A 27,468-nucleotide genomic window follows, 5' to 3' on the forward strand; every position below is an offset into this window, starting at 1 on the left:
TTCTCGACTACCAGTGTAACCTTGTACAAATCACTTAACTTCTTTGTATCCTAAATAACACACATAATTTCATGGGAAAAGCCCTGGATTGGGAAGCAAAAGTTTTGGGTTCAAATTCTGGCTCTGGGACTTGCTAAGCACATGACCTTAGATGAGTCATTTAACTTCTTTAAGAAAGTGCCCTGGCATTTTAAAATTATGATAATAATATTTCATTGCCAACCTAGCCTCAAAGGGTGGTTGAGGGAAAGCATTTGTAAAAGTATAATGCCCCCATACACGTGTGAGCATTTATTCCAAATTAACACTGAATGACCTAACTAATTGACTCAACATAAAATCTTCAGGCATCAATCGCTTTGAACCCTTTCCTTCCTTCTTGTTTCCCTAGATGTCTCAGTTTTGCCATCCCCTTAGATTGTAAGCTCCTTGAGGGCAAGGACTGTCTTGTGCCTCTTTTTATACCTTGATTACTTAGCACAATGTAACTTAGCACATAGTAAATACTGAATAAATAAATGTTTATTGAATTGAGCCAAATTATTGAACCAGAAGGAATTAAGCCTTATCAATGCAAAAGAGGCAAAGAAGGTTTGAGGGAGGGTAAAAAGACGGGATATAAAAGTATTCTGCCAGTTCCACAAAAAACCATGGGGGTTGTTAAGAGCCCACCACTTCTCTTGACACCAGTTGATTCCAGCTTTTTTCTCAACGAAAGACAACATGGCATAGTGGAAAGAGGGATGGAACTGGAGAAAGTTGAGAGACACCTGGATTCAAATTCCCTCCTTTGATACTTACTAGCTGTGTGACTATGACGAAGTCATTTCAGGGCTCTGACCCTCAGTTTCCTCATCTGTAAATTGAGGATAATAATAGCATCTAACTCCAAAGGCTGGTGTGAGGCTCAGATGAGACACCATAAATATAAGCCTTTTGCAAACCTTACTTTATAAACATTAGAGGATAAGATAGGGACTGGACCTGTGGTGTCATTGGTAAGAGGCAGGGGTCTTTGTGTTTTAAAATGTAAAAACCATTCTTAGCTATGTAAAAACTGATGGTGTGTTGATTTGGCCCTCAGGCTGTAGTTTGCCAATCCTTGTTATAGCTAATTCCCAGGTAAGGAAACTCCTACCAATGCTGATCAGCAATTTGGAGACTTAGGAATTTGGCTAGAGAGGTTAAGTGATTCACCAGTGTCATACAGCCAAGCATGTGTCAGAAGAAGGATTTGAACCTGGGTCTCGTTGACTTCAAGGCCATCTGTCTATCTAGTACACCACGCTGTCTCTCATATCAACATTAGCTATTATGGATACCAGGGCAACGGTTTCATCTTGCATCTCATTCAGGTTCTACAACCTGTTCAGTATTAGGAAGTAGAACTGTATTTCACAGAAAGTCAAGAAAACAGTCAATGATTGTAGGCCAGACTGAAGACTTCCTTCTCTTTGTAAAGGCACTCAAGGACTCAGTGTTTCTAATGAAAACAGAAATGAATGCTTTCCACACACATTGTGCAAAAAACACAAAGTAACATTCAAACCTTGAACAATATCCATTTCCTGAGCTCAGTTTCTTAATCCCCCTCCCCCCTACTAACACACACACACACACACACACACACACACACACACACACACATTGGAGTTTGATAAATAATATTTTGAAGCTCTTGAACATAAGATCCCAAGTGTAGGGAATAGAATTGACTGTTCAGAAGAGAACTCTATTCAACAGGAGCCAAATCTGCTTGAGTAGTTATTTGTACACAAGTACCATCAATGTTGATAGAAATTTGGAATGAAGCACTGAAAGCAGTATTTAGCCCAATGAGCAAAATCCTTGAAATCTCTGCTGTAATTCAGTCACAATGGTGATTGGACTACCCAGGAACACTGTTAGTTGGCCTTACCTCATCACAGTCTTCTCTTTAGAACTTTAAACTTTTTATTCAATATATTGATCAATAAATCTGGCTGATTACAAGTCAGATAACCACGGGGTATGCCATAAATTCAAGGCGAAAATGACATCAATCAATTTAACCAATAAGCATTTATTAAGCACCTACTATGTGTCAAACATATGCTAAGCCCTGGGGATACAAAAAAAATGATAAAAGATAGTCCCTGACCTTAAGGAGCTCATAATCTAATGAGGGAGACAACGTGCAAACAAATATATACAAATAAGCTACATACGGGGCCGCTAGATGGCATAGTAGGATAGAATGATGAGTCAAGAAGATTCATTTTTGTGAGTTCAAATCTGGCCTCAGACACTTACTACCTGCATAATCCTGAGCAAATCATTTAACCCTGCTTGCCTTAGTTCCTCAGCTATAAAGTGAGCTGGAAAAGGAAATGGCAAACCACTCCAGGATCTTTGCCAAGAAAACCTAAAGGGGGTCACGAAGAGTCGAACACAACTGAAAAAGAATGGAACAACAGAGCAATATAGAGATTAATTAGAAAATGATTAACAGAGGGAAAGCGCTTGAATTAAGAGGGGTTAGGAAAGGCTACAGTTTATGTTACTGAAGCCATAGAAATGTGATCTCAACTTGAGTTATTTCCTGATTCTAGAATCGGCAATCATATAAATCTTCAAGTGTGTCTTTTCAGATGATTATGTATGCTAATTGGACTTCTGTTTTCCAGGGAAGTGAATGGTTATCGCGCGCGCGCGCGCACACACACGCATACACACACACATACACACACACACACACACACACACACACACACACAAAGAAGGTCCACGCTCACAGATTTAATTTTGTGTTTATGTGGATTATTCATAGGAAAATCAAGCCTCAAAAAAGAGCCAGCTGGTTCAGAAGGAAACCATGGATACCATTAACTATGCAACCCAGCTTGTAGAAGAAGCCCACAATATGAGAGATAAGATCCAAGGTAAATATATGCTCTTCTGGTTCAACTTAGCAATACTTGCAGCATCAATAACACAGCTCTGAACTTACCTAACAAAAAATAATTCATTACTTTGATGAAAAATTTCTTTTTTTAAAGAGCATAATAGGGACCAGGCAGGGGTATGTTGGTAAATATTTAACAATCACGTCTCTGGATATTTAACAATCAGGTCTCCGGACAAGAAAATGTACCACTGACACACTTTTAAATTTAATCTGCATTAACATTTTCTCCATCACTTTCTTAAGTCTAGACAATCAATGAAACAATGAATTAAACCTTAATTTGTAGTGTTTACTGATTTCTGAGGTTCAAACACTTACTCTGAAAATTTAGCAATTGACTTTCTAGTTCTAGTAATCTCTAGTACACCCCTGGGCCAGAATGTCAGCCTCCCTTCCAATCTAAGGCCATTTCCCTAGTAATCTTTCCTGCTGAGAGCTCTCTTAAAGTTAAATCCAAAATATAAACTTTCTCTTTGCAGAAGCAGAAATCAATTACACAGCTCTGCAATCCTGACATTTAATGCTGACTGCGAGATAGGAAGTGTATTTCTTTGGACCCCTTAGCCTATGCTGCATACAGAGGATTCCTACTGAGCTATTGCAGAATGGAACACATGTGGATCTTGCAATTATACTAAATTCCTACTTTTCCACTGGAAAGAAACTTAGGGAGGGAAAAAAAATAGGAAAATCCAATTTAGGGGAAATCAATAAATCAACTGGGAAAATGCCAGTAAAGTTCTGGGAGAAAGTATGTTTTAGATGAGACAATACCCTGCACATCCCCAACTTCACAAAGCTGCACCTAAGTAGCTTTACCCATCACCTACAAATTCCTAGCTGTCCCATTTCTAGGCAGAAAATGAAAAAGAAGAAAAATATAAACATCTAGCTTGAGTCTAGCCTATCAAACAAAATCTCAAGTTCAAATCTGATTCCTTTGGAGTTTCAGAACATATATCCTTATTTAATAGCAGATAACCTTCAGGAAGAAATGTTCAGAATGTTTTGCTTTTCAGTTAATTCAGAGAAATGGAATGCCATGATACTTCCCCAGGAGAGGAAATTGCATGCCTTGGTGTCGCAGAAGTGCAGCCTGTTCCCCTTCAGCTTCTACAGAGAAGACATTGCCTACAGTCAATGGAAGGAAATGGGTTAATGCAAACTGTCCTAAGCTGTTAGCATGATAGTTGGCACTTGGGGCAAAGCATGCAACAAATTCAAAATCTCCCAAATCTGGCAGAAAGCACCTATATCATAAAGTCTTATAAACACTTCCCCCTCCCATCAGGTAGTTTTGCTAACTCGGGCACCAACCTGTATAAGTGGTATCTGCATCAGTAGGAATTGCCTCTCCGTAATAGAGCATTGACTGAGAACAAAGATTCTTTTCCATGTGTAGATTAGAGTAGATGGTCGCTGAGGCAGGCTAAATGACAAAGTAGATAAAGAGCCAAGAGACAGGAAGTGCTGAATTCCAATGAGGTCTCAGACGCTTACTAATGTGTTACTTGGGCAAATCACTTAACCTCTGTTTGCCTCAGTATCCTCAACTGTAAAATAGGGATAATAATAGTACTTACTTCTCAAAGCTGTGATGAGAATCAAATGACATAATAATTTTAAAGCATTTAGCCTGCACATTGTCATTCCTGTTCAGTCATTTCATTCATGTCCGACTCTTGGTGACCTCATTTGGGGTTTTCTTGGCAAAGATACTGGAGTGGTTTGCTATATCCTCCTCCAGCTCGTTTTACAGATAAGGAAACTGAGGCAAACAGTAAGTGACTTGCACAGTAAATGCCTGGGGCCGGAATTGAACTCATGAAGATGAATCTTCCTGATTCCAAGCCCAGAGTTCTATCCACTGTGCCACCTAGCTGCCATACCTGGCACATAGTAAGTAGTATATCCATGGTAGCCGTTGTTGTGGTGGTGGTTGTTGTTATCATTACCTTGCAACTCTAAAATCTGATTAATCTCTGAAAGCATTCTTTTACCTCCAAAGCCTACCCATGTTAATGCCAGCAAACATGGCTTTGTAAACTCTCAGATAAAGAATAACACTATGGGCTAGGGTTGAAAAAAAGGTACTTTTCTGGTTGGGGTTGTTGTTGTTTTAATATTCTCCAGGATTATTATTTTTTTCTATACAAAGAGATAGGTGAAAAACAAGTGCATCTCAAAGCAAATGAAAATAAAGAAAACAACAGTAGTAGATTATTGCCTTTATTCTAAGATGTCGAGGACATCTCGGTCCAACGGATCTATCAAGCTACGATTAAAACATTTGCTGCATCTCCTTTGATGCCTATTATATTAAAAACAAATGAAAGATATTTGAAGTCTCTACATGACTCACTAAGGCTTTTACATTCATATAGAAAAATTGTAGGTTTTGTTCTTCACAGTGTTTTAAAGTAATTAATAATCTATTTAAAATGCAGAGAAAAGGAAGATGTTTTGGGGCTAGCTAGTCATTTGGTTCAAACATAGATTAAATGAAGGCCTTCATCCCTTGGACTATTGCAATAGCCTCCTAAATAATCTCTGTCTCAGGTCTCTCCTCTCTCCAATCTGTCCTCCACACTATTGCCAAAGTAATTAGCCTAAAGTGAAGTCTATGTCACATCCCTGCTCGATGAATTTCATTGGCTCCCTGTTGCCTTGAGTTTCAAATATAAACTCATCTATTTGACTTTTAAAACTCTTAGCAGCCTGACCCCAACCTACCTTTCTAGAGTCCTAATGTATTACTCCCTTTTAGAGTCCAGGCAAATGAGCCTTCATGCTGTTCCTCACACATAACACTCATCTACTGTCTCAATGCTTTCAAGCTGGCTCTCCCCCATTTCTTCCACTCCTGTTCCCTAGAATCCCTTAGAGCATTCACACCTCAGCTCAAACTCCTCCTTCCAATGAAGCCTTTCTTACTGCTTCCAGATTTGTATTTACCCTAAATGCGTAGACTTCTTTGTATATATGGTGTCTCTTTCATTAGAATACATAGATACGTGTATATAATATGCATATGTTCCTCATGAACAGCTGTTATTCAATTTTTGTCTTTATATATGCAATGCCAAACACAGTGCCAGGCCCACAGCAAGCACCTAAAAATACTTCTTAATTGTTGGATTGAAGGAGAGTAGTGTAAGATATACAGAGACAGGTGGGAGTAGCTAGGTAGAGCGATGGATAGAGGGGTAGGCCTGGAGTCAAGAAGACCTAAATTCAAATCCGATCTCAGACACTCACTATGTGGGACCCTGGGCAAGTCACTTAACCCTATTTGCCACAGTTTTGCCATCTATAAAATGAGCTGGAGCAGGAAATGGCAAACTACTCCAGCATCTTTGCCAAGAAAACCCCAAATGGAGTCATGGAGAGTCAGACACAACTGAACAACAACAACAGTCTTTCTTAGGCAACATTCGCTCCCAGTTGGGGGTATTTTGAATATTAATTTCAGAGATGGCATAAACTTTATCTGGTCTCACATTTCCTTACATCCTCATAGCTTTCTCAGCAACCTTTCTTGCATTAAAAGCCTCCTCATCTATTTTTCTTCCCCTCCTCCAGTATATATGCATGCTTTATGGCATCCGTGGCGACATTCCTTGTGACTAATAGTCTATAAAATAACTGATGGGAACACGTGAGCTATTATTCACATCCAGCCGGGTTCCCTGATCTAAGCCTGATTTATGGGACTGCACTGTTTGTTTACCCATCACCCCTCACCAACCACATCAATCATAATAAGGCCCAGAGACCTTTTTGTTTATGCTTTGAAGGTAGAATAACTTTCCCTGGTAGCTATCCTAGAAAGAGGTGGCAATCACAGAGCATGATGTACTGCTCAGAGGGGCTGGCTTGGGAGTCAAGAGGCCTAAGTCTGATATTAACCATCTATATGACCCTGATAAAGTTACTTAATCTTTGTAAGGATTTGGTTTTCTCTTCTGCAAAATGAGTGAGTTGGACTAGATGCCCTTTTCAGCTCAAGCATTCTAGGGTTTTGAAACATTCTACCAAGATTCCAGGTCTGTTGGAGGCAATTCAAATCACTCAGAATGTCAGAACTGGAAGGATCATAAATCTAAAACTGGAAAGAATCTTCAAGGTTGATCCCCTCATTTCACACATGAGGAAACTTAGGTTGAGAGAAACTAAGTGACTTTCCCAGAGTCAGTATGTGTCTGAGGCGAGATATGAACTCAGGTCTTCCTAAGCATTCAAAACAGTTGTCTGGCACACAGTAGGTGCTTAATGAGTGGTTGTTGACTACTGACTGACTCTAAGCTCATCTAAGTGTATTTTCTCACTGCTTCAAGGTGCCTTAGAAGCATTCTAATACAATTGAAAAATATTTTTCTCTATAATCTACTAGGAAGAAATAAAATATTCACACATCAGTGTAAAATATACACGCAATGATTTTGAAAGGTAGTACTGACAACTAGGGTAATCAGGGAAAGTTTCTTAATGGAAATGGCACTAGAACAGAGTTGAGTGTAGAAGAGAACAAGGGGTTCCAAGAGGTAGAGGTGAGGAGAGAAGGCATTTAGGCATGGGGGGACAGCCTATGCAAAGGCCCAAAGGTGGGAAATGCAGTATCATGTATAGAGAAGACCAGGTAGGCCAGTATGATGATAGCTTTGAGCACATTGGGAGAATAGTATATAATTGGCCTGAAAAGGTAGTAATAATTATAATAACTAACATTTCTATGTGCCAGGCACTGTGCCAGACACATTGCAAATATTATCTCATTTGACCCCCAAAACAACCCTGGGAGGTAGACATTGTTATTATCCCCATTCTATCGATGAGGAAACAGGCAAACCAAGGCTAAGTGACTTGCCCAGGGTCACACAGGTAGTCATTGTCTGAGGCCATATTTGAATTCTGGGCCTCCTGACTGTAGGCCTAGAACTCTACCCACTCTGCCACCAGTCAGATTGTGAAGGCCTTTAAATTCCAAACAGATAGGTTTATATTTTATCCTAAAGACAAAGGGAAATCCTGAAAACTTCTTGAGCAGAGGGATAAGAAAGGGAGATCAGAGCTATGCTTTAGGAATATCAATATGGCGACTGAACGGAAGCTAGATTGGAATGTGGAGAGACACCACATAAATGACACAGCCCATCAGAATTTTTTTCCATATATTTGTATTTCACAGAAAGTACTGATTAGCACTGCCTGATTAGTATATCTTAAATATTAGCAGTCTTGGCCCACTGCAGAAAAACAGTAGGGAAGACACACGCAAATCTTTCATTCCTTCAATTCCAACCTAGAAATACCATGGCTGAATCTGGAAAGAGAAGCTAACTCTATTTTGTGTCTCTCTGTCCTTGAGCCATAGTGGATCCACTTTCATTCTATTATTGTGATGAACAAACAAGCTATGTGCTGTTTAATACTCACATGGACAATATTGAGACTGGAACAGGCAGCCCAAAGAGATGATTTCTTCCTCACTATTGGAAGTCTTCATGCATAATCTGGATGATTCTTTGTTAGGAAATGTTATAAAGGGGACTCCTAGTCAGTCATATATGAGTTGCACTCACTGGGGTCCTTTCCAAATTGTGTGAATGGATGCCCCTGACAAAGGCGCTAGAATAGAATCAAGCTCTCATCGCACTACCATCCATGGGTTCTGGCCATCACTTACAATCCCAGATGTCTTTTGGCATGCCTACAGAACAATTTAAAAATAGCAAGGCAGGCTTTCCCTGCTGCTTTTCTCTGCGCTCAAAGCAAACATCTGTTCTTTCTTTCAGAGATCAACAGCAAGATGCTATACTATGGGGTTGAGCAGGACCTCAGCCCAGAAGAAATCTCTGAAAAGCTTGCATTAGCAGAGGACATGCTGGAGGACATCAGGCACCGAAAGCCCTTCCTCCTTCAGCGGGAGCTTGCGGATGAAGAGGCTGATGAAGCGCAAGAATGTAAGTTTTGATATCTCTGACTGCCCCTTCTTGAGCCTGACTGTTGGTCTGTCCTAGAGAAGAGGCAGTTTCCCATGCAAAAGTACTCAAACCCTGGCATTCCAAGTCAGAGTGATGGGTGCTGCTTCTGCTACCACTTGTAATGGCGACCCATTGTCATGGATGCAGTGGAACTAGAAGTAGGTTTGCCTACCTGCTATTCGATCAACTCATTTCAATCCAACTCAAACAATTAGGAAGTGCTTACATGGGACATGCAAAGCATCATGGGAGGCACTGCAGGTGGTAGGCCCAAAGTTTACTTAAGACAAGTTCCCAGGAGTTGACAACGCTGGGGGGTGGGGCAGGGTGATTAGATATATCCACAAATAGTTGCAGGTCTTTCTCTCTCTCCCTCCTTCTCTCTCTCTCTCTTTCTCTCTCTCTCTCCTTTCTCCTCTCTCTTTCTCTCTCTCCATATATATACATACATACACACATATATGTATGTTTGTGTGTATGAGTATGTATGTATGTATAGATTGCAGCTATTTGTAGATATCTCTAATATATACGCACACACATATATATGATATGTACGTACATGTGTATACACACACAAAACAAAAACAGTGATTCAGTAATAAGGACGCTTGCTCTACCATCAGAAAGTACCTCTGACACTTACTACCCTTGTGATTTTGGACACATCTTTTAACATGTCTGTCCTGTTCTAACCCCCCTCTCCCTGCTGCCAGCCTCTGTCCTTTCATTTGTAAAATAAGAAAATTAAGCCAGATAGCTTCTGAGGTCCCTTCCAGATCTAGGTCTATGATCCAATGATTTGAGGTGTGAAGGGGGAGAAGGGGAAGAGAAGAAATATTTATTAAGCACCTACTATGTACCAGTCACTTGCTAAGCACTTTACAAATACCATTTCATTTAAACCTCACAACAACAGGTGTTATTTTACAGTTGAGGAAACTGAGGCAGGCAAAAGCTAAGTTATTTGCCTAGAGCCACACAACTAGTAAGTGTTCGAGGCAGAATTTGAACCTAGGTCTTCCTGACACCCAATCCCAGATCTCTATCCTCTGCTCCACCTAGCTGCCTGTGTGAGAACAGAAACCTCATTGCTGCTCCGATGATCAGTAAAGGTTTCACAGGGAAGAAGGCCTTGGAACTGGACCTTAAAAGATGGGGAGAAAGCCAATAGGGGACAGACAGTAGGACACTTAAGGCGTAAGAAATAATGCTGAGTATGTATGGCCCATGGAAAATAGGATATGTCTCCGATTCAGACATATCAAAGTATGTAGTGGTTTCAATTCACCATGTCTCTTGAAGAAATCTCCACCAGCAGTGGGGTCTGGGGCTTGTACTTAGAATGAGCTCTCCTTGCTGTTTTCAGAGTCCTGTAGATTGACCCGGGGATGTACCTATCAAAATTCATAAGTGCATAGAGAATACCTTCTTTGATTTAGCAAAGCAAATGCATCGATTGTCTGCATTAAAATGCAATGCATGAGTGGGACAGAGCACAGTTCACTTTAAAAATTGCTGGAACAGGAAAATGTAGACAATGTGTGTATTTTTTTCTTGAATAGAAGAAATAACAACAAGCAATCAATATTTATATATAGCATTTAAGGTTTACAAGTAATAGCTCATATTTATATTGTATTTAAGGTTAGCAGTTCCCTTACAACACTCCTTTAAAGTAAATAGAATAAGAATCATTATTCCTATTGCACGGAAAATGAAACTGAGGCTCAAGACTTTTAGTGACTAACCCAATGACACATAACTATGGTCAGAAAGCCAAAATTTGAACCCAGGTCTCCTGACCCCAAATCTGTGTTCCTTCTATTTCACCAAACCATCCTTCTAAGCATTTTACCAATCTTTTTTATATAAAGTATTAAAATGTACTATAAGTCTCTTCAAAGATTCTTTCTCTTTCTATTACATAACAAAATCTTGATGGTTAGGATCTGACATAGGGAGTAAGCTTTTGCTGCTAAATTGGAAGGAAAAAATGCTAAATAAATAATTAAGCTGAATAAAGAACAGAAAACAGAAGGCTAACAACAGTTTTACCTCTTTGCAGTATATTGCCAGTCAACTAGCTCTCTAGAATTCCATCAGTAGAAATCCTAATAATTCTTATTCTTCCATATAATTAAATAAGTATGATAAATAGTTGATGGAGAATAAGTAATTAGCATACTTTAAAAGGGGATTATTTGCATGTAAAAATAATTACCTAGATAGAAGAAATATTCAAATCCTAAACTTAGTAGCTTATTTCTAGATCAAAGTATACATGTTTAGGAACAATTATGTTCTTTGTGTTTGCTGTTTAAGTATTCCCAAACCCTTCCAAGTATCACTATTACCTTCACCATAACAAAAACAATTAACATTTATACAGTGTTTAAAGTTTACAAACTACTTTACGAACACACATATCTCATTTGTTCCATGCAAGCCTATAAAGTTTCCAGGACAGATACTATCTCTACTAATGAGCAAACTGAGACTCAGATTAAGTGACTTACCCATGGTCCCAAAGATTAGTAAAGTAATGGATCCAGGATTCAAACCCAGGACAAAATACTAGTCTTGGAAGGCAACAGGGAACCACTGAAGAGTACTGAATAGAGGCATGGCACAACCAGATGCCATCATGAATGAGAAAAATTTGTCTGGGAGTGGTAAGAAGGATGGGTTGGACCAAGCATATGAATCTCAAAATTGAGCCTGAGAAGAATCTGAGACTGATCTCTATCATTATGGCAGAATTGGACAAACCAAAAATACCCAATGGATCTGATTGACAATGGCTTATCATGACAGCTACGTAAGCAGAAGAATCTGAATTTAATCCTCCAAGCTCCCCCACCTCAAGGAACCATTAATCACCAAGGCATTGGTGAAGTCTTTCCTTTGTAGAGCATCCTTGATCAAACATGCTTGCAAGTTGAATTTTTTCTAAACACTAGATTGAATGGAAGGAACAAACTTAGTTTCTCACTGTAATTTTTCTCAGTGTTGTCCCTCGCCGAAAACTGGCAACGGCTTCACAATGACACAAGGTCGCTGTTTCCTGTTGTACTAGAGCAACTTGACGACTATGATGCCAAGTTGTCAGAACTTCAGGAGTCCCTGGATGAGTCTCTTGACCGTGTCAGAGATGCCGAGGACATGAACAGGGCCAATGCTGCCAGACAACGGGACAACGAGGTACGATAGAACCCTGACAACAATAATTGCATGAACCCATAACTGCCCTGATATTCCATCAGGAAGAAATAAATAGAACTGAAAGCAGACAACATTGTAGAGAAGTATGACTAGTAATGTTATAAATATCAATGTTTTTCTTTTCCTTTCTAAATAAATATGTATGTATGTAGATATAAATATATAGATATGTATTTGTATACATGTGGAAGGACATCTAGGTGGTGCAGTGGATAGAGTGCCAAACCTGGAGTCAGGAAGACATGAGTTCAGATCTGACCTCAGACACTTACTAGCTGTGTGACTCTGGGCAAGTCACTTAACCCTGTTTGCCCCAGTTTCCTCAACTGTAAAATGAGCTGGAGAAGAAAATGGTAAACCACTCCAGTATCTTTGCCAAGAAAACCCCAAATGGGGTCATGGAGAGTTGGAAATGACTGAAACTACTAAACAATAAGTGTATGTGTGTGTATGCATGTACATGTATGTATATGAACATATATATATAATTTTTTATCAAAACTAGCATTCATTAATAAATGGATAAAATGAGGTATTTGTAAAATGCTTTACATACCTTAAAGCATTATATAAATGCTAGCTAAGTCTCAGCTAAAATTCTGTAGAAAGCCTTTTCCAGTACTTCTTAATCTTAGTGCCTTCCCTCTGAAATCACCCCCACTTTATCTTGTATGTAGCTTGTTTGTACACAGTTGTTTGCATGATGTATCCCCCATGAGAACGTGAGTTCCTGGAGAGTAAAGGAGAGGTGTGTTTGGGTTGTTTTTTTTTTATTTTTTTGCTTTTGTATCCCTAGTACTTAGCACAGTGCCTGGTACAGAGCAGACATTAACAAATGCTAGTCGACTAGTCAGATGAGTGGAACACCATCACCACCAGCATCCTTTTTGTGTAAGAAGAGCCAGAAATTAACCTGCTGATATAATTCAGATAACAGGGTGCTAGACTGGATCTGGTGTCACAGCTTTATCACTGCATCTTGCTACCTCTTTTGAGACATGCTGTTTGTACAACAGAGAAGCAGAAAGATCAACCTAACACCAACTTTTTCATTCCCTGAGTTCTTCATTGCCAACAAAAGGGAGAGTAATGAAGACCAACTCTGTGAGCCTAACAGCCAACTGACCAGGCTCACCCCTCACTCCTCTTCTAACTCAACTCTGGCCAAATACCTTTTCCACACCTTGAGAGCACATTCTGTTTTCAGTTTTCTCTTTGTATCCCCAACACCTGCTAGAGGAAGTGACATACAGTAGGCACTTAATAAATGCTTATTGAATTGAATCTGAAATACTGGCCTTTCCAGAAATATGCATTATACTTCTTTACCTCTGAATCATGGTTCATATTGTTTCTTTACTTTGAAATGTCACCCTGCTCCATCACTGTTGACATAAATCATACCTTTCCTTCTTCCACATACAACGTTTCCTTCTCTAATAATGACTATCCACAATTATCCCACTAAAAGTGATCTCTTATCGCTAACTCTTATAACCTATAGTTGGTACCATTCATCTACTGCTTACCATATACTGTTGGGTTACTGCCGCATGGAGGGTGTGGTCAGAGTCAGAGATGCTGCCCACCCAAGGACACCAACAACTGTTGTGGTTTCATAAGGTGTGATGGAACCGTCTCAAAGAATTCAGAGTCAGACCACCTCTAATCCAAGTATAGGCATTTATTGGGATTGACGCCTCTCGTGGAGCAGGCTAAGTTCTGAGAAGAACCAGCCACTTCAGAGAAAGCAAGACAGATTTTTATAGGGTAAAGATGCAATTACATAACAGAAATTATGAATATTAAAAAGGTAGGAGAGGTTTGTTAAGGCATTAGGTAATAGGGGAGGGGTTCCAGCCACAGTGGATTATCCACAATACATACAGGAAAACCCATGGGGAGGTGGTACCTATGTATGATAATGATATTATAATAAGCCTCTCTGTGTCACAAGTTCACTTCAGGTCAGTTCTCTTTTATTACTATGCAGGTGCCTACTTAGGGAAAGTACCTTCTATTGTTTTGGGGTCCATATCCTGCTTGGGGCAGCCTGGTGGTGCTGCTCTCTGATTGACTTGAGTATTGTGGTCCTGTCTAAGGCTAGATGGATGCGGTTGTGATTGAGTGCATGAACGCACCTGCTGTTTCTGTGGGAAGTATGAGGAATGGGTCTGGGGGCAGTGGCTAGCTAGAGGCAGTGGCTGGGATCCCATCACATGAACACGCCCGCTGTTCTGTGAAAAATATGAGTTCATGGACACCCCTGTTGTTCTAGTGAGCAGTTAGTGAGGCATATATGAAGAAGTTAGAATACTGAGTGTGGGGGAGTGAGTGGCTAGATAGGTACAGTGTGCCTGCTGTTTAGTGAGGCCTATAAGGAAGTTAGAATATTGAGGCTGGGGGCAGCTTTATTAGAATTCCATCATATACCATCTTCACATCATAGTAGTTTATGTTCATAGCATCTCTACTAGATTGTGAGGTCCTCTATGACAGAGACCTTATCTCTTATGTATCTTTTGAGTAAGGGCTCAGTAACTATTTCTTGAAGGACTAAAAGCATCCTTGAGCACTATGGAACACTTATTCACATGCAATTGATATATTAATTGCAGAGAATGTCAAGAAAGACTTTTAAGTAAACTAGAATATAAGTTTCTTGAGGGCAGGAACTATTTTTAGTTTTTAATTTTTCTTTTTGTATCCCAGTGCTTTGCACAGGGTCTGGTATCTAGCAAGCACTTAATAAATGCTTATTGACTGCGTAAATGGATGAATGAAATCATTGGTATCTATAAAGCAAGTTTACACAACACTGTTAGCCTCTTTTGAGGCATTTTATATACTTAAATCAGAAAAATTCCATTTCTTGGAAAACTAGCACAGTTAAGACCCTTCACTAAAATAGACCAGCTTTTTTTCTAATTAATTAATCAAATAGGTTTGCTTTGGCTGAAGAGAAATTTGACTTCATGATTTTACAAAGCAGTCCTCAATGCCTTACATTCCTTTATTTTACTTGTGCCTGTCCTGTAGGGCAGCATACTTCACATGTTCTCAAAGAACGATACCAATGAATGACAAAGTAACAGAGACAAGAATGACAAGACTTCTGCTCGTGCGCCTCTTCAACAATGTTGCTTCAGTACACACCAAGAATAATTTTGTACTGCTCTTGGCTTGATGTGTCCAAATAGCATCAGCACAATAGAAAAGCTCGATATGGTTTTCATCTCTCCTGGTCATTGCCTCAAGGGTAAATTGACAGGTGATGAGTTTTATCAGCTGAATAAAGTTTCAGTATTAAATTTTAGAAACTGGTCTTTAGAAAGTTTAAGAATTCTCAGAAATTGAATTTCCCGTTGAACTGAATTCCCATTATTCTTGTAGTTTCTCAGCAAAACCAGCAAACCACTTCTCCCCTGTGTAGAATAAAGCCTGAAGCATGCAACACATGACAGTAATCATGCTGTAATATGCAAATATTAACTTCATTTTTTTCAAAATTATTCTTCATTGCTTTCTACTTCTTTAAAGAGGATGCAGATTTCTTCAGGAGGACCTTTTCATTTCAATGGTCTTTGTTTAATACTGTACAGAGGTACAGATAGTACAATGATCAGTAAGCCAGCCTTGAAGCCAGGAAGTTCTAGGATCAAGTGCTGACTTTGCCATTTTTTGGCTCTGTGACCTTGGGCAAGTCACGTAGGTAACTGTCTAAGACTATAACTTGCAAAGCTGTCCGTTGACATTGGTAGAAGGAGTTTCCTCACCTGGAAGTTCCCTGTGAGTCTTATCTATTTGTTTAATGCTATATGAAAAAACTGGGGAAAAATTCTTTACCAACTTGAAAATCCTGCTGCAGGATTCCTTATTTAGGATTGCTAGTATTATGCTGTAACCTACAATTGGGATAGATCAACTCTCTGCTTTAGAGAATTAACTACAAATGCTTTTTGAAGTCCCATTTCAGACTGTCATCCAAGGGAAACTACCCTAAATTGAGCTAAGTCATGCAAATACCCCAGAGAGCAGCAAACTGTGCTTTCAATTGCTTGTTTCTACTCCCTTCCTTGTCAATCAATGAGTCAGTCAATAAGGATTTATTAAGGGCTTACTTCATGCAGTAGTAAGAACAGTAATAATGCACTGGAATTATAAAGGAAATGCACGGGAGGGAGGGAAGAAGGAAGGAAGAGAGGAAAGGAGAGGAGAGGAGAGGAGAGGAGAGGAGAGGAGAGGAGAGGAGAGGAGAGGAGAGGAGAGGAGAGGAGAGGAGAGGGGAGGGGAGGAGAGGAGAGGGGAGGAGAGGAGAGGGGAGGAGAGGAGAGGGGAGGAGAGGAGAGGGGAGGAGAGGAGAGGGGAGGAGAGGAGAGGGGAGGGGAGGGAAGGGGAGGGGAGGGGAGGGGAGGGGAGGGGAGGGGAGGGAAAGGGAGAGGGAGAGGGAGAGGGAGAGGGAGAGGGAGAGGGAGAGGGAGAGGGAGAGAAAGAGAGAAAGAGAGAAAAAGATAAGTATTTACTAAGTGCTTACTATATGCCAGGTACTGTGCTAAACTCTAGGATTACAAATATATAAGGGAGTCCCTGTGGAGCTAAGAGTGAAGTGGATTATCTTTCTGTCACTATAGGCTGGTACTGATTGAGCTCCTACAATGACAAGACTGTACAGGTCTGATGTAAACATGCAACAATGCAGGGCCTTTCTTGTGGGAAAGGAAGTGGATAAACAAAGAATGCCCTCTATTTATGGTGGTGGTAGCAGAGTTAGGATGGGGGTAGGGTGAGGGAGGGAGACATTTTGTCTCTTTTGTCAGCCTGCAATGTGCTTAAAGTAAGTGGGGACCCACATTCCATTTCCACTTAATCAGAGATGGCTCTGTGCAGAAAAATGGGAATGAAGACAGCTTGGAAGGAAGGCTTTATATGCAAATGACTAATTATCCTGCAGAGGTGCTAATGTTCTCTGGTCTGGAATGGCACCTTTGTGAATAAGTTTTAACTTAAAGACTACCTACTCCAATTACAATTGTCATTTCCAAAATAACTTCTTATTCTTCACTGTGACCAGTTGTGAAATAAATATTTGACTTTTCACCTCTAAAGTTCAGTCCAGTCAAAGTCAATGAATATTAAGTCTTAACCCTTTCAGCACCAGATCTTAAGAGATCATGCCTGAGGGGAGCTAAGTAACTCAACTCTGCCTTCCCAAGGTTCATGTAGTTTCTTCACCAGGCCGTTTTCCACCCTGCTACTTAAACCTTTCCTTCTCCTCCAAACCTCTACTTTCCATCTTTGCTCTGAAAGCTCTAATTGAATCAACACTACCAAACCCTCCCGGAAAGTCCATGTGATTTGACTGCTTTACTGTTCTCCTTACTGTCTTTGTGACTTCCTAGATCATAACTCCCTTCTCTGGCTACCTTTCCCTTGTTATGCGCTGTCTCCCCAGTCAAAATGTAAGCTCCCTGAGGGCAGGGACGGTCTCACCTTTGTATTTGTATGCCCAGATTAAGAACTTAATGAATGCTCTTCATTCAATAACATCTTTTATATGTCTTTCAACAAGTCAAGTGAATAAGCATTTAAACACTGCGCTAAACTCTATGGATACAAATATCAGCAAAAAGAAAAACTGTCCTTGATGGGAAAGCTGGAAAGAGGGGTGAGATACGCTGAAGGAAATGGACGGGGTAGGGCAGGGTGGAGATGCAGAGGAAGTCTGGGGGATCATCAGGAATAAGACCTGGGGCATCCTCCTTAAAATGAAGGCTTTGGGAGGAGCCAGTCTATTAGAGGGAGAGTCTACAGGGTAATTACAACACGTGAAGTCCAGGGCTGGAATGAGCTTCCGGAGAGGAAAGGTTTCTAAGACATCTCAGAGAAAGTAAGTCCAAGAGGAAAGCCTATGGAGAGGCTCTCTTTCTAATAAAATCATAAGCTCTTTGAGGGAAATGACTGTCTTCATTTTTGTATTTGTATCTCCGTCACTAGAACAGTGTTTATCACTTAGCATTTAATAAGTGATTCCTTTCATTCATTCAAGTACCTGCTACATTTTTAAATCTTTGTTGCTTTCAAACCTCAAATGTGTTTGGGACCCATAAGTAAAATCCCATTTAGAATCATAACATGCCTGTTACTAGAATCTACTAGACCCTGCATTTGAAAGTAGAACCAGGGGTTGTTGTAGTTGTTGCTTGTCCTTGAAGAGGACCATGACACCAGGGAGGTGATGCCACAACATGAAAGTAAATTGGATTTAAGCGAGGGAGGGCTGTGCAAAGTCACCAGCCTGACTTTCTCCTCTGGAGCCATCTGGGTCCAGTGCCACATACAGATCAGGACAATTGCATATGTCCCAGGATGCAGTGGGGGACCTTGGCCCTTTCGAGTTAAGGTCTTTAACAGGTCTCAGTTTGACTGAGGCAATACCCAAGTGATTAAGGTTAGGCAAAAAATGAAGTATTAAGCATCCATTGACATTAGGAAGAACTCACAGGGAATATGGAGCAAGAATAGAATTCGTCAAACCAGCTTTTAAATAATAGAAGCATTCGTAGCTTTCAATTAAGATAGTATTTTACTTGAAGCTAGTACTTTATATATGTTCTAATTAAAGTTAGCATTTCATACTAACCATATACATGTATATACACTTACATATAAAATATATATTTTAGATATACTTTAATTAAGGTTAGTATTTGATATTTGCATTGAAGAATGGAAGCAATTAGGACTTAGCATTTATATTTTCTATATATTTAGTATACTCAATCTATTGTACTACATAATATCACTTAATAAGAAATCATATCTGTATTCTTTCTCACTTCCTTTGCATTGCTTGATATCACAAAGATACAAACTCCTATCAAAAGCTCCAATTCCTACTTTTAGGTAACCTTACCTAATTAAAAAAAAAAACATTTTTTTTCTTCTTTCCCATATTCTCTCTGCCCAGAAACAACATCAAAGAGTCAAAGAACAGGTAGAGGTGGTGAACACTTCTTTGAGTGAATCTACAGAATCTCTGGAAATCCCTCGTCTGACCATCTCGGAACTAAGCGATATCATTAAGGTAACTAACTACCTAGGTCAACTCAGTATGTGATTACATACTTGAAAAACTGGGCAATGCAGAGAGGGGAAAATAATTAAATTAAAACCTGATTAGTTAATACTATGATACAAAGCAAGTTAATTGATTTCTGGTCAGATCACATCTCAAATATTGTGCACAATTTTGGGTGCCACATTTTTAAAGGGACACTGACTGATCATCTGTAAAGCACATAGAGGAAGACAACTGGCATGATGAAGTGCCATGTGAGAATCACTTGAAGGAATTGGTTGTTTTTAACCTGATAAAGAGCAGACTTAGAAGGAACATAATAGCCTTCTCCCAGGTTTGTAGGATTATCAACTGGAAAAGAGATTAAACTTGCTCTGTTTGTCCCCAAGAATCAATGCCTAGAAATTGCAGTCTGTGTCATGGATGGAGTCCTAGAATTGGAGTCTGGGAGACTCAGGTTTGATTCCTACCTCAGAGGCATCCTGGCTTTGTTCGTGACCTTTGGAAAATCCCTTAACCCCTCTCATGATGGGTTTCTTCACCTGTAAAATGAGGGTGTTGGTTTATATGACCTTTAAAGGCCCTTCCAGCTCTAAATCTATGGTCCTATGATTTGTAAAAGGGGAATAATAATAACATGCACTTCACAGGGTTGTGAATATCCAAGGAGATAATGTTTGTAAAATGCTTTGAAAACCTTAAAGAACTATTTAAACGTTGGCTGTGTTTATTGTTATTGGCAATAATAAGAAGGTAAGAAAGTTGGTCTTTCACAGAGCTTATCACAGAAAAAGAGATAGAAAATGAGATGGTTAACTACATAAATGCAACCATGCAAGAGTGTCTAAAGATCCCTTTTGATACAAGTTAGTCCTTTGAATGAATTTCCAGATGAGGAAGAATGATAGGCTATGCCTCTAGGTGGCAGAGCCACCTATGACTTACACAAGCCAGTTCACTGAGTCCAGGAAAGAGACTCAAAGAGAAATCTAGCTTCTGACTTTACAAGAAGACATATGGATCTGAAGAAAGGTACCTGGGACTGGGACAGCAGAAGGAAGCAAAGAAAGGGGTCGACTGTCTAGGAATCATGCTGTTTGAATAAATTGGGCAGGAGGTATTTGAAGGTAGAAGCTATATAGCTGAAACCACCTCTCAGACTACAAACTACCCAAGATTGTAATCCTATATTTCCTTTCTCCCTTTGAAGTTCTTCATGGGAATCTGAAGCTTTTTTTTTTAACTCTGGTCTTGGGAAAAGTATGTCTACATTAGATGTTTTAAATATTTACTTCCTTATAAATAGTATTAACCATTGGTATTTCATGGTGGGGTATATTTTTGGGAATATAGTCGAGAAGAACAAACTGTGGGGAAAACATTCCCACAGAATGAATAGAGTTAGTTCTAACACAGGTATTTTGCCAGAAGTTCTGTCCCTGGCTAGGGGCTTAGAGCTAACAATAAAGAGAATTACAGAGTCTTTGATACTACTTCCCACCGAGAGTTAAAACAAAGTGTGTGGGCAAGAAGACAGTAGCATAATGGAGCAAATAAGAGTAGTTGAACAACCTTGATCACTATTCCCTTAACTACAATAATATTATTAATATGTAGATGTATCCATATTTAGGATGAGTTACCTTAGAAACTAAAAGGGATCCCCTTCACTGAAGGTCTTTAATAAAAGGCTGCATGAAAAAAATTGAAGCATGTTGTGGAGAAAATTCTTCTCCAGATATGTGTTGAACTAGATGGGCATTGAAGTGCCTTTCAACTCTGAAATTTTTGATCGGAGTTTTCACTTTTCAAATAATTTTATTGTCTACCTTATGGATCATCTTTAATCAAGGTAGATTTTTAGTTTTGGTAAGGCTCCCATTACTAAAGAATTGTCAAATACTGCAGTGTTATCAACTATGCCACCATGAAATTTATTTTAAGCAGCTTTCACTGTTTCTGACTTGGAACATTATCTTAATTGTACCTAATCAGTAATGGGGAAACATGTGAGCTACCTTTTAGACTTATACGATTTAGATCAAACTTTTTGGAGTTGGATACCTTTTTCATAAGTGATGCCTAATCATGAGACCAAAAAATATACTCTTATTAAACGTCTAATAAGAGTCAGTAAAAAGAAAAGGCCAAAGATAAGATAAGTTTAAAGAAAAGATCCAATTTCAGGTTTTCAGATTTCAGACCATATTTAATGGTCAATTTCATTTTCATTAAACTTTTATTAAATATTATAGTGTCCTTTTGCATCATTCAGAAGATAGAGAATGCACATTATGGTACAGCAAAAACTAGAATATAAGAGAGAACAATGTTGTTGTTTTTTTAGAATACCTTGGTCCCACATATATTCTCAGAAATAAACTTAATTGCTTTTCAAATCTGACAGAAGGATGGTTGGTGGGTTTGGGAGGGGGGAGTGAGTTTGGTGCTTTTGAGGAGTAATAATTTTGAAGTTCTATTAAATTTGCTTTCTTATTAATTTTCATCTTGATATTTTCTTTAGAATGCATCAGGGATTTATGCAGAAATAGATGGAGCCAAAAAAGAATTACAAGATAAACTCTCCAATTTGACTACCCTCAATCATGACTTGGTCCATCAGGCTGTAGAGCATGCACAGAACCTTCAGCAGCAGGCTGATGACCTAAATAGGTAATTTCTTGCTCTCACCCAAGTGAGACCAGGACATGTTACATAAAATATTTTCTCTAAAGACATCAACCACTTTCGTATGTTCTCATCCTCTTATCAGCCATGCCTTTTATACAAAGAGGTTAACTTTCCATACCCAAGATGTTAAGTGAAGCTAATTGGGTGTTAGGAATGAAACTGACTTCTAGTAAGCACTAGAGCCATTCAACTATGCCTAGCAGGAACTATTTGATTCCAACACCTATTAAGAGAAAATCAATTGACAATTTTCTTCATAGCACCTCATAGAGTGTCATGTACCCTTTGGGCAATCAATAAATGTTAACTAAATTGTAAGAATGGAATTGGAATTGACTTTATGAACCTGAAGCAACAGAAAAACAGTGAGAACATTATAGAGAGAACCTGAAAACTAGACATTATAAATAAGAACAGGTAAAGCTGATGGATAAAATAAGAAACAATGTTGGTTTTCACATTTTCATCAACTCTTAAACCAATTCTCTATTAGCAAGGATTTTAAGTGTTTTCAGGTTTCATTTTCTTTTCATTTTTAACCCTTTGGCCTTTCCGATACCTCCCGGGTAGGGTACACAAATCTTTTTAAGTGATGTCTTAGTTTTGAGAAATATTGCATTTAGCTTATGTACACAGAAAACATTTATTAAGGGATTTCTGTTAGTGTGGTTGCTACTATATTGGAAGATTTTAAGTAAATTCAATGAAAAGTTATCATAGACTTACAATGCGTAAGGTACTATGCAAAGAACTATCATTCGGTCATTTCAGCCATGTCCAACTTTTTGTGAACCCATTTAGGGTTTTCTGGGCAAGGATACTGAAGTGATTTGCCATTTTCTTCTCCAGCTCATTTTACAGATAAGGAAACTGAGGCAAACAGGGTTGAGACTTGCCCAGGGTCCCACAGCTAGTAAGTATTTGATGCCAGATTTGCACTCAGGAAGATGAGTCTTCCTGACTCTACTTCCAGCACTCTGTCTACTGTGCCACCTAGCTGCTCCAAGCACTGAGGATACAAAAATATAAATGAAATAATTCCTAATCTCAAGGAGCTTATAATTAGGTGAAAATCAATTATAATGCTGTTTCTGAGGTCCATCCTATGAAATGCTTTAGTTATTTTAGTGACTAGCTTCTCACATAGGAAATATAAGCAACCTGTCTTTAAAAAAAATAAAACCCTGATCTGTAGCAAATATATCAGAAGTGTCCTAGCCCTGACGTTAGTGGCTATATGATACTGAGTAAGTCACATACCTCCCTGGGCTGCTCTAGACAGCCCTCTATGATTATACCTTACAGAGAAGGTGCTGATATAAATTGTTTGGGGAGTTCCATGTACCAATGAAATCATAGGTCCAATCCCTATCTCTATCCCTTTTAGTAAATAGCAAGATTCCAGGGAAGTTATTAAAAACTTCTACAAAAGTGTGTCATTTCTAATGTGATCCACAACATAATAATTTAATAATCATAGCCAAAATCTACAATATTTGTGACTCTAAGAAGAGGCAGTAAGATGTGATAGATAAAGCAGATGGCTGGGTGTCCGAAAGACATAGGTTCAAAACCCTAACTCTAATACTAACTGGGTCATTTAACCTCTATGAGCCTTAGAAAACTCCTGAAGAAGTATCTACTAGTTCATAGATGGGTTTAGTTCTGTGTTAGTTCTGTTAGTAGAGAAGCTTGCTCTGTTAAAGTAACCACAGAGCATGTTTGTATTGTGTAAGAGATGCAAAGAAGCATCTACATTTATTGTTATGAATATGATTCAACATTTATCAAATGGGCGCAGTCTGGGATTTTGTACAGCAGAGACAGAAACAGCATATTGATAAATGTCCACTTTCAAGAAAACAAAAATATCACCATCGTTATCTATTATTAATGTGCATTTGGTGTCTGTCCCTGAAGTTAAATCAAGCATTCCAATGAAATCCAACAATCTTTAATGAAGTTATTATGTTTAAGGGAGGGGCAGCTAATTGGCACAAGAGATAGAATGCTGGGCTTGGAGTCAGGAAGACTTATCTTCCTGAGGTCAAATCTGACCTCAGATTCTTACCAGTTTTGTGACCCTGGGCAAGTCACTTAGCCCAATTTGCCTTAGTTTTCTCATCTGTAAAATGAGCTGGAGAAAGCCACTCTGGTATCTTTGCCAAGAAAACCCATTCCAAATGAGGTCACAAAGAATCGGACACAACAACTGAATAACAACAACAAATTACGTTCAAGGTCCTCTGCTAGGCTCTCTTGCTATGAAGACAAAACAATTTAAAAGAGTCCTTGCCTTCAAGAAGCATAGATGTATACAACATATTGACAGGGAAGAGTACATATGACAATTTGAAAAGGAAGAGATGAAAAACTTCATGGAACCAGAACATTATAAACATGGACACACATACACACAAACAGAACAGACAACTATTGTGTAATGGGAAAAACCAGTAGAGTTAGGGTCTGAGAACTAAGTTCAAGCCACATTTGATATTTATTGTGACTATAGGCAAGTCTCTTTATCTTTCTGAGACTCTCTACTACTCCACTAGAACATAAGCTCCTTGAGGGCAGGAACTGGTTTTCTCTATATCCCTAGGACTTAGCACAGTGTCTGGCAGTTAATAAATGCTCTGCTGATTGATTAAGGATGGAGTAGGAAAGAGAAATGATAAAAATGAAAACCATGTTTTTTTCCTCCATCTTTTTCACAGGAGTCTGCACAGATTGGATACTAATGGGTTAGTACAAAAGGCACTAGATGCATCAAATGTCTACGAAAAAATCATCAACTACGTCAATGAGGCCAACGAGTCAGCAGCACTAGCCTTGAGCATTACAGACAGAGTCAGTGATGTAAGTCTTCTGGCTCTGCTTCCGATTGTCTACTTCTTAGACGCACGTGTCAAAAGAGTAGGGAGGTGAAGAAGAAGAGGAAGAGAGAGGAAGAGGAAGGCAGAAATGGGAGCAGGTCGGGGAAGGTCAAGAGGAAAATGAAAGAGCAAAGATCTGCTTTATTTATAATATTTAGGTTTGAAATGTATGGCTTTTGAAATTGTGCTGTTCAAGTGATGGCATATCAAAGGCATCAAATAGCGTATTTCCCCCAAAATAGTTTGACCTAAGCCCACGGGGAAAACACTACAAAGAAGAGGTAGTCTTGTAGATTAGATGCCTGTTCTATACTGAGCTATCCTTGAAAAGTACTTAAGGAAGGTGGGGGGGGCAGGGTTGAGGGAAACTTAGAAACACCAGGGAACTTATTTTCTCATAGTCTCATCTGACCTTCCTCTGAGCTGTGAAAACAGAGTTGGAGGAATTTGGTGGAGGGTGTCTAGGTGAATTAGAGTGCAATCTAACCCCAAAGCTATGAAAAGCTAAATTTCTGCTGTGATTCTCACTCTCTTTTTCCCATTAATTTGTAGGCTGTAGGTGGGATTGACACTCAGATCACTTACCATAAAGATGAAAGCGAAAATCTTCTCAGTCAAGCCAAGACATTGCAAGCAACAGCAGATTCTAGTAAATATATTCTCTTCTTACTGATTTTTCCTATAATATATTATTGAATTTGGAAAGTCATTTTAGAATCCTAACATTAAAGAGTAAATAATACCAAAACAGAATAATACATTAGTATTTCCTGATAAGATTTAATGAATGAGAAAGAAAATAATTTATTTTTAATATAATGTAGCACAGTAAACTTTGTATTATCTGGAATTATAAGTGGATAGGACAATAAAATATTTTGCTTATTAAAGTTGTCACCAATTTTCAAAGAATACAATATTTTTAGCCCTAAAACTATTCATATGAATATTCCAATCTATTATCATGATATAAGCAGAGATCCACTGAGCATCCAAATTGAAGATCTCCCTCCTTGTATGTCCAGCCTTGCCCAAATAGACAAATCATTAGCTCATTCTACATGAATCAACAATTCATGGGGGTGATTGAGTCAGGAGAAAGTGGAGGCATACCCAGGACCAATCAGAAAGTGTGAGCCCCAGCCAGGAGCAGGGCATGAAAGGCTCTGTCTCTCCACTTTTAAAAGAAGCAGATGAAGCTAGACAAAGTATCAATTCCTTGGTATTTCCTAAATTTTCTATTACGAAATTTTGTATTACTAATTTCAGTCATATTCATCGGACCTTGAGCTTTCTCTTTGCCTGACAACCTGTATGTGAAATCTTCTCAACCCCTTGCATCTGTGTTCCCCACAGTTACCAAGTCAACTGGTATATCCCAGCTTTCCAGTGTAGGCCAAATCTGACACATCCCATCTAGTTTTTGGACTCTGAAATAAAATTGCATTGACCACAATTTAATCTATCTTGGATGATTCATTATGTCCTTCAGGATCTCACCTGATGGCCATTGTTATGAACTTTAATTGTGGTTGATCCAAGATATTACATGATCATAATTTATGTTCATGACCAAATGTATCACCCTGAAGCACCACAAGATTCTAAAGAGTCTTCTGAGTTATAGAAAGATCAAATTATTTTTTATGTAGCTTTATTTCAAGAGGTCAAAAACTTGATAGGATGAACCAGCATGGAGCTATTTGGTCAAAACTGGAAATAACAGTTCTCAATTCTGCTATTAAGTTCATCTGTACTCATATCATCCCTCAGTAATATATCACATTAATAGCTCAAAGACCTGTGATTCCAGCAGTGAAATGCTCATTCAGATCTACCTACTGAGGGCATCTTCACTCCATGACCAGTAAGGTCCCTTCCATCTCTGAATTTATAATCAGATAACTTTAATAGAAAAATCTTAGAACTTCCGAGATGGTAAGTGATTAGGCCTTGGTCACACAGCCAATGTCACAGGCAGAATTTATATGTAGGTCTGCCTGACTCCAAGTCAAGCTGTCTATCTATTATGACATGCTAGCATGAAACAAATACTGCTATGAAAACACTACTATGAAAAGTTATAATTTAGAACTTCTGATCGTTTAGATGCTGAATTTTTGTATTTTTATCCACAATTGCTGAGGTATAGCACTTGAGAAATGCTTGCTGATTGATTTCAACTCTAATAGTCTATGACTGTGTCATCAATTAATTGAAGGTTAACTATTGAGTAGGTCCCTTTTGAGTGTGTCCAATTTACAAATTCGGTTTCAATTCTATAAACCATAAAATACAGGCTAGGATGTGATTTTTTCGTGTAATCACATTTTGAAAGTTTATTTTTTACTCTATTTTTTGTATTTTTTGCAGTCCAAGAGAATAGCAAATGTATTTAATAAGTTTTTGAAATAGTCTATTTAATCTTTCTAAAGCAACTGTTCTTTTACTGAATCAAAATTGAAAGGCCAATGTTTCCAAACCTCACAATTAATTCCACTTTCTTTCATGTATAATTTTGGTTATCTTGCTGCAAATCTATCAAGCTCATCCTGTGATAAAGGAATAGATTTTTCTAGCTAAAGATTTTGAGGTCAAATGCTTCTCTATCACTTCATTGCTTTTCTCTCCCATGGTTTGAAGACCATAATCAATTGAAATTAA

The 27,468-nt window shown here is 38.8% G+C and overlaps 1 protein-coding gene across 2 annotated transcripts in view; it reads left to right on the top strand.

The window, feature by feature from the left end:
• Nucleotides 1-27,468, top strand: part of LAMA4 (laminin subunit alpha 4) — a 193,787-nt gene that overhangs the window by 111,352 nt on the left and 54,967 nt on the right. For both annotated transcript variants that reach the window (XM_036766542.1, XM_036766543.1), the window contains exons 9-15: nt 2,810-2,921; nt 8,743-8,910; nt 11,942-12,135; nt 19,124-19,240; nt 21,759-21,907; nt 24,646-24,787; nt 25,357-25,453. In XM_036766542.1, coding sequence (XP_036622437.1) covers nt 2,810-2,921; nt 8,743-8,910; nt 11,942-12,135; nt 19,124-19,240; nt 21,759-21,907; nt 24,646-24,787; nt 25,357-25,453 — 979 coding nt within the window. The remainder of the gene's footprint in view (nt 1-2,809; nt 2,922-8,742; nt 8,911-11,941; nt 12,136-19,123; nt 19,241-21,758; nt 21,908-24,645; nt 24,788-25,356; nt 25,454-27,468) is intronic.

This window comes from Trichosurus vulpecula, chromosome 7 (assembly GCF_011100635.1).
Source record: "Trichosurus vulpecula isolate mTriVul1 chromosome 7, mTriVul1.pri, whole genome shotgun sequence".
In the NCBI taxonomy this organism is placed as follows: domain Eukaryota; kingdom Metazoa; phylum Chordata; class Mammalia; order Diprotodontia; family Phalangeridae; genus Trichosurus; species Trichosurus vulpecula.